This window comes from Cucumis sativus, chromosome 7 (genome assembly GCF_000004075.3).
Source record: "Cucumis sativus cultivar 9930 chromosome 7, Cucumber_9930_V3, whole genome shotgun sequence".
Classification (NCBI taxonomy): Eukaryota; Viridiplantae; Streptophyta; class Magnoliopsida; order Cucurbitales; family Cucurbitaceae; genus Cucumis; species Cucumis sativus.
In genome coordinates this window covers 19,342,178-19,351,012 of record NC_026661.2, presented here as the reverse complement: position 1 = coordinate 19,351,012, position 8,835 = coordinate 19,342,178, and the positions used below count along the sequence as shown (strand labels likewise).

The window sequence follows — 8,835 nt, the reverse complement described above, 5'->3', positions numbered from 1 at the left end:
TATTCATGGAGATGTTAAATATATGATTTTAAATTTTGAGTTTCGTTTTAACTAAATTTAGGACGAAATTCTATTGTATGGCTATAGATGGCATTTAATATTTTGGCTCAAACCCAATACGCTTTATCAAACTCAAAGACAGCATTGATTAATACTTTAATTAAAATAGCTATGAAAAACTAATTTACATTAAATCATAGGTTCTATAGATAGTTATTGTGCAAATTAATTCAAATTTTACTTTTTTAGAACATTGTGGAGTAAAAGAGATTTCCATATCCCGTGACTTTTAGCATACTCGTATAATAATAGAGTTGTATTTGTCCTGTTGTTAGTTCAAATAATTTAACTCTACTATATTATACTACGGTATTTTAATACGGTGTACATATCATTTCAATAAAGTTAAAATTAAAGGGTATTTTAACGATAGACATGAGTAGAAACCTATCGATGTCTATCATTAATAAAATCTAAATTTTTGTTATATTTTGTAAATATTTTTTAACAGTTTTGTCGTGTACAATAACTTATCTCGATATAACTTTAAAATGATATATTGCTTTTTTCAATATTATATCAAAATGAGTTATGTTGAGATCTCTATCTTTAACCGATGGGTCATAGATTCACATAGCATTGCATTTTTATTAAATAATTTTCAAAAATAGAAAGAAAAAATAAATATTTATCTTTCATCCATAAGAAATTAAAACTCAATTTTTATTACACTTATTTCTAGATAAATATATTGTATATTGTCAATTTTCATATTTTTTACAATTCTCCCTAATAATATAACGAGTTATAACATAATGAAGTAAAAATAACTTATGTCCTGTTTGCTTTGATGAAAAGCAATCAATCAATGGTGATAAGGTGTGCCCTAGTTGACTCGGTACGTTTTAATGAATTGTGGGACCTGCCTTCAAATGTATAATCAAAACGCCTGAAAAATATATTTATAATCTAATTAACTTCACGTTTGAGTTAACTTTCTAAGTGAAATATATATATATAAAAACTTATAAATAACCTTAAGGAGAAATCCTCCAAGAACCAAGGTTGTTGATCTTTTATTAGAATGATTAATGACAATGTACTTCAAACAAGAGAAGGCAAATTAATTTAGAATTGGGGTAAAAAGGAAATTAACCTAGAATATTACCTAATTACCCAATTAACTCTTAGTCTTCTTCTATCCCTCCAAAAGTCCCGAGTTTTACAAAGAATAAATTTATAAAGCAAAAAAGGGAATGAAATAAACTTGTTCAACGAATTATGACAGCCAAACCATCCTCCTATGTTTTAAACAAAAATATTATGATCAAATGGATAAACTTGAGACAAAAGATCAAACATGGCCACTAAAAGATAAACCTTTTCATTCGTCGTAAACCTGAAAAAGATGTTTCCTTCAATCTCACTCAAAACCGTATTAAAAGAATATTTTTTAAAAGAATTAGTTTTCGAATAAAATTCTTCAAGAATCGTATTTTCTTTATCATTTGCTTCAAGTTATTATACGATTTGAAGATTCATTTCCACCGCAACTAATTTGTCATTCTTGTTCGATTTTAACTCAGTGTTTAATACTTCTTTTACATCTTATTCGTTTGATTTTTCTTCACTTGTGACCATTTCCAAATCAACATTTTCCCACTCTTGTTCTTCAATTCTATCTTCAAGATTTTTCTATTTTAAAAATTTTCAACCATGATTTCTTTGTTTTTTATTCCGTATAAGAAACCAATTCGTTCTTTAACTCTTGCAAATGAATTGATAGTTTATCTATATGATGAGTCATTTCCCCCAATGAGCGTTTAATATTTTTTGTTGTTTTCTTAATTTCCTTCAATGTTGCGGGATTGAAGTAGTTATTTTGTTTGGAATCTTGAATATACTGCAATCTCATAGCATGTGTAAGACTCATTCATAAATCAACATTTCTTGATAGTGTTTCACAACCAAAATAGTTATTTTGAGTCTTGGACCTTCTTGGATAGTAAAAATCCATTATTGACGATTCTTTAATTCAACCAACTTCCAAAATGATTTATTGAAAAAATGGGTTTGATTGGATCGTTGGGCCATTTTCAGTATTGTCACCTTCTTATTCTATCCCAAACTGCCTTAGAAATATATCGAAGTCACTAGAATCACTACAATAAATTTTTCAATTTGGATAGTGATAGATTCTTTGAGAAAAATCAAGCATGGCCAAAATCGTAGAACTCCAACATTGTTGATGGTAGTAAAATTGATTCTCTGTCTATACCTGCTGCTAGTTTTTTTCTTGGACATCTTCTTTAATCGATAGAAGTTCATTATTGACAAATCTTTGGTGTATCCTTTCTTTATTGGATTATTTAAGGGTTCCCCTAATTAGAGGTGTTGTTTGGAAAGAAGCACAACACTCAAAGCAAATGATTGAGAGTTTATCAATAATATGGGGAAGCTTTTTATAGGCGAAAAGTTTACAATAGTTGTTAGAAGTTATTGTTATAGAACCAACTCAGAGAACTAACTCAAGATACAAGATTAGTAACTCAAATACACAAACTTTAACTAAATAATAACTAATCCTAAAATAAAAGAATGGTAGTTCAAGATACTCAAGAATTAACTAAAGAAATACTTAACTTAAAGAAACATTAAGAAAGGAGGATGTTATACATTAGAAAATCAATTCAAACACACTAGCTTACTCATTACCTTTGTCGCTATCATTGCAAGTATTGTTGTTGTACAAGAAATTTGAATTATACTTAGGGTCTGTTTGGATTGAATCAAGAAAAAAATGTTTTCAATAATACATTTCATTTTAAACACTTTTTTTGAAAATGAGTTTAAAATTTAAACACTTAATGTTTGGTTATATTTTTTTTGTAAGTGTTTTTATGTGAATTTTGTTTTTAAAGATTTATTCAAAATATACTATTTTATAAATGATTTTTTTTTTTAAATGCATTATTTTAATTTGGCAAACACTCCAATCTTTTTCAAAATAGTGTTTTTTTTTTCTTTGACAAAATTGAACACTTTATAATCTAAACCAAACACACCTTTGCTCATATTATCATTGTTATTGCTAGAGTAAATGTCAATGAATATATGAGAATTACGAATTACCTCTACTGATGTTGTTACTCACTAGGATCAAACAACAAATTGCCATATAAAAATAATCAAATTATATCAGACATTCAGATTCATTATGAATTTATACATGAATGAAATTACAACAATTTTAATATGTTAATACGATCCTAATTTTTAAAAAAGTAAAAAACAAACCAAGGAAGTACATGTACCTGGTTTTGATTAATAATTAGTTTAGATTAGAATGTCCCCTTAATTAATTTATATGATAAATCACACGGTCTACTCTCTGTTTCCAAATCAAACGACACAGAAGCTACCACGTGGCTTCCCAACAATCCCATATCTAATGAACTAAGAATAATAAAATAAAATAAAAATGTTTTTGGATTTTATTCCAAATTTCCAAAAAATAAATTAAATTAACATTACCTCAAAAGGTCAAATAACAGTCAACGCTAGAAACTCCATCAAGACAATCCCGGCGCAGTGGACGGTCCAGATGAAACAAACAGCAGACCACAATAAACAAATATCAAAACGACACTTCATATTTGCCTCCCACTAAGAAACGACGTGAGGACCTCGATCCGACAGTGTCGTAAACCCGCCCTTCTTCAACAAACGTGAAGGCTACCACTTGATACAGTTTATTTTCAAATTTCTTCTAAATTCAAGTTTGTTATAAAGAGCAAACGGAATTTTGAAATCTTCAATGCAAAAAGAGAAGAAAAGGAAAACTCAGAAGATCATCGAAGCCCGATGGCTCAAGGATTCTTATTGGCTTTGGTCGTCGCCGTGCTCTGTTTTGAAGCTGCCACCGCTGTCGGTGAATTCAACTACGGTGATGCTCTGGATTTGAGTTTCTTGTATTTGGAGGCGCAAAGGTCCGGTAAACTTCCGGTGGACCGCCGTGTTAAGTGGCGGGGGGACTCTGGCCTTAAGGATGGTTTTGCACAAGGAGTAAGTTGCCGGCAATGGTTATGTATATTTTATATCTTTTAAACCACCCAATTGAGTCAATTGACCCATATGCAATATACTTAATTTTATACCATTAACAAAAGCTCTAATGACCCAAATTTATAAAAAGAAATGCACCAAACCCATAAAAATCGATAGAGATTGATAAAATTTGAGATTACCTGTTGTATAAAATTTTAGTATGTTTTGTAAATAATTGAAAATGCCCCTTCAAAAATTATATTTTTCACTAAATTGAGTTTTGATGGTTAATTTTTAAATTAATCCAATAAAGATACAAATATGATTTTTAATGGAATAATAAGTTTACTGAAAAACTAAAATATTTATGAAATATAATAAAATTTTAGACTATATAGGATGGTTAGTAATGTATGTATCATCCAAACTGAGTTTTTGCTATTCTATCGTTAATAAAAAACTGAATTTCTGCTATAATAATTTTGCAATTATTATTTCCATAATTTTAACGTAAAAAAAGTTTTTACAAACTTAATTTTAAAATAAATGACCAATTTCACTTATGGCAGGTGAATTTAGTGGGAGGGTACTACGACGCAGGAGACAATGTGAAGTTCGGGCTACCAATGGCGTTCGTAGCAACAATCCTTTCATGGGGAGCCATTGATTTCAACAAGGAAATTACAAATGCCAACCAAATGGACAACACTTTGAAGGCCATTAAATGGGCCACCGATTACTTTCTCAAAGCCCACACTCAGCGCAACGTTCTTTGGGGTCAGGTCGGCGATGGCTCCTCCGATCACTTCTGTTGGGAACGTCCCGAGGATATGACCACTCCTCGAACCGCTTTCAAGATCGACGAGTCCCATCCTGGTTCTGACCTTGCCGGTGAAACCGCCGCCGCTTTGGCCGCCGCTTCGATTGCCTTCAAGACTTACAACTCTGCTTATTCCAATCTCTTGTTGGCCCATGCTAAAGAGGTTTGATAATATCATTCCTTCTCCTTTTTTTTTGTATAGATAATAATTTTCTCAATCTCATGATGCTCACAATTTTTCTTGTTTTCAGTTGTTCACGTTTGCAGACACCTTTAGAGGTCTATACGACGATTCCATTCCATGTGTTTCAGGGTTCTACACTTCATCAGGATACTGGGTAAGCACATTTTAACTATCTCTATTTATCTCCTCTAATTCCTCGATTCCGATTTAATTAATTTAACCAATAAACTAATTAAGATCATTGTTTTGTAATTTGAAGGATGAGCTGTTGTGGGCGGCAACTTGGTTATTCAGAGCCACCGGAGATGAATATTACTTGAAGTACACGGTAGATAAAGCGGTGTCGTTTGGTGGAACTGGATGGGCAATGAAAGAGTTCTCTTGGGACAACAAATATGCTGGCGTTCAAGTTCTTTTAACCAAGGTAAAGCTCAATTGAGCATACTAATTTTAAGTTTGGTTTTTCCTTTAAATATAAATTAAATACCCAACCAAGTTATACTCAAATGTTTTTTAATGGAAATTATTTGATTTTATTTAGGTGTTGTTGGAAGGACGTGGCGGTGGTTATGAGTCGACGTTGAAGCAATATCAGGCGAAAGCTGATTACTTTGCTTGTGCATGCCTTGAGAAGAATGATGGGTTCAACATCAATAAAACTCCTGGTGAGTATAAATATTGTCATATAAATTTAGGAATGATGTAATTTTTACTGAATGCTATTAAGAAATACATAGATAGGAATAGAAAAGGTTAAATGGGAAGTTTAAATTTATGTTTACTTGATTTAATTAAGCACTCAAATTTTGTGGTTAATATTTATTAATCAAAAACCACAGGTGGATTATTGTACGCCCACGAATGGAACAATATGCAATACGCCTCCACCGCCGCATTTCTCATGGCCGTCTACTCCGACTACCTCTCCACCGCCAACGCAAAGCTCATTTGTCCTGACGGCGTCTTCGAGCCTAAAGAGCTTCTCAATTTCGCACAATCCCAAGCCGATTACATCCTCGGCAAAAACCCTAACTCTCTCAGCTATTTAATCGGCTACGGTCCCAAATTCCCTCAAAAGCTCCACCACAGAGGCTCTTCGATCGCTTCAATTTTCACCGATCCCGTTCCAGTCGGCTGCGTCCAGGGCTTCGATACCTGGTACCATCGTCCTCAAGGAAACCCTAACATTCTTCACGGCGCTCTCGTCGGCGGTCCGGACAAGAACGACAGATTCGGCGACGAGCGATCTGATTATGAACAGACTGAGCCTACACTCACCGCTTCTGCTCCTTTGATTGGTCTCTTCTCGAAGTTGCATAGCTCCGTTAATGGCCATCAAATTCCTGGTAATTTAAAGGCGGGTTTTCTTTTTTAGGGATTTTGATTGTTTGTTGTGAATATGTTTAATGATTTTATGTTTGTTCGTTGAAAATAGGATCGCGAGGATATCAACCACCGGTGAAACGTGAAGAGGAATCCCCTGACGCCAACGTCCCTGTATCTGCAGGTAAGGGAAAAAACAGGGGATTTCGTTGTCCATTTTAATTCTAATTTTATCGTCGTTAAATTAAAACTATCTCCGAATTATGGAATTTGTAATTTTCAAACTTTCTTTTCATATATTTTCTCTAAAGCACTTTCCAAAATCATGTATAAACATCAAAATAAAAATCAAATTCCTTTAATAAATAAACTTAATTTTAAAGCACTTTTCAAAATCATGTATAAACGTTTTCAATAGTTCATTTCTATCCATTTTTGTGAAGTACCATTTTTCAGCCTTTTCTAAGGAATTGTTATGTTTTTTCATACTAAGTTATTGAATGAGTAATGGTGTCCTTAATTTATAAGGTGATAATTGATGTCATATTCACTAAGTTACGACCATATTGAAAATTAAAGATACATGTGATAAAAACTTTTCTCTTTCTTCACATTATTTAAGTACATGTCATTGTTAATTTTTTGCAGGGTCTCCAGTGGAGTTTATCCACACAATAACAAGCACTTGGACCGTAAACAAAGAAAGTTATTACAGACACCAAGTGAAGATCAAGAACACATCAGGAAAGTCAATAAAAAATTTAAAATTGCAACTTGATAATCTCACAGGCCCTATTTGGGGACTGTCTCCAACACAACAAAAAGGGGTTTACGAGCTTCCAACATGGTTAACCGTGCTTCAACCTGGTTCTGAGTGTGCTTTTATCTACATTCAAGAAGGTCCCCAGGCTAAAGTCACCGTTTCTAGCTACCATTAACAAAAAACTCATGTTTCCTTCCAAGCAAGTTTGGTTTCATGTTGGTTTAATTTCACATTCTAAGCACTTACAAAGTTGTTTGAAATACACTTTTAGGAAATCAATCCATCATGGAGATGTGTTTCTTTCTTTTTTCTTTTTTTTTTTTTCTTTCTTTTTGTGAAAAGATGAAGAGGAATTTTTATGCACAGAGGTGAGTTTCATGTAATATAAAAAGAAAAAAATTTGTTCTTTTTATTTGAAGACAAAATATTTTGGCCCTCCATATAAATGATGGGTCCGTCTTATTGATTTTCTTTGATTTCAATTTCTAACAGTGTAAAAATAAAAAATGAAATAGATGAATATGGGAAACTTTTAAATTTTCAATTTCCAAAGCCTATAATAATTTAGTCATAAATTTTTAAATTTACAACAATTTAATTGCACAGCCATCAATACTTTATTAATATATTAATTAGTGAGATTCTTATTCATTTATTAAATAATTTAGGATCCACGTTTTGAAATGTAATCTTCATCTTAAGTGTCCATTTATTGTTTATACTAATTTATTGATTAGTGAGATTCGTATTCATGTATTAAATAATTAAAAGTATTTAATTATATCCGAACTTAAAATATTGGAAATTCATAGCCAATTATTGACTGCGAGATAACATTTGTTGTACCCTATCCGCATACATGGTTTGCTAGAGAACACGCTTTATTTGGACGCTCTTTGATGTTAACTTCTTAACCGCACCCTATTTTGTCTTCTTATGGAATATAATTTTATATACTATATCTCATTCTCAATTAATCAATTGTGACTTCCCTACAATATACATATTGGGTTTTGTTACCAACATTAATAATATGTACTTTCAAAACTAAAATAAAAAATAGAACTCAAATTTAACCTTTTGTAAACCATCCTTAAATCTATCCTATAAACAGTGGGGTGAAAAATATAGAATGTGAATAACGATAGACGGATGGCATGACATGAGAGCAAGTAAATGTATGTTACATAGTTTAAATATTAAATAAATCAATAAATAGAAAAGCAAGTGTGTTGTCGTTTGAACATGGGAATGAAAATGATTGTGCTAGGAGTGTGTGTCACATAAATGAATCAATAATACTAAGATATTTTTAAACATTATAACCCAACAAAATAAATAATCGATAATGAGGAAGTGAAGAATTTAAATTGGTGGTGAGTGTTTTTCTACACAATGCTGAATTTTGAGTTTATCAGAAGAGAAAAAAGAAAAATGGTAGGAGACTTGACTTTAATGGCCATTTTTGTACACATTCACTCATCACCATTTTAGCACAATTCTCCGTGACAACATTAATTACGGGGCTATGATGTAATTTGTGTCCCCAAATAAATTGAATGTGTAAACAATAGTAACATTAATCCAACGTTTTCTTAAAAAATGAATGAAATTGATCACATTTAAAAAATATGATAATACGTGGATATATTTGAACTTGGACGAAAATTAGAATCCTATGACACCGAACAAATAAAC

The 8,835-nt window shown here is 31.7% G+C and overlaps 1 protein-coding gene across 1 annotated transcript; it reads left to right on the top strand.

Annotated features, from left to right (window-relative positions):
• The first annotated feature begins 3,835 nt into the window (after positions 1–3,835).
• On the top strand, positions 3,836–7,603 carry LOC101212690 (endoglucanase 5). The gene is made up of 8 exons (XM_011661120.2): positions 3,836–4,065; positions 4,617–5,030; positions 5,119–5,205; positions 5,311–5,475; positions 5,593–5,716; positions 5,891–6,397; positions 6,487–6,558; positions 7,023–7,603. Exons 1-8 carry the CDS (start codon positions 3,865–3,867, stop codon positions 7,310–7,312), a joined length of 1,860 nt encoding a protein of 619 aa, XP_011659422.1. The 5' UTR covers positions 3,836–3,864; the 3' UTR covers positions 7,313–7,603.
• The last annotated feature ends 1,232 nt before the right edge of the window (positions 7,604–8,835 follow it).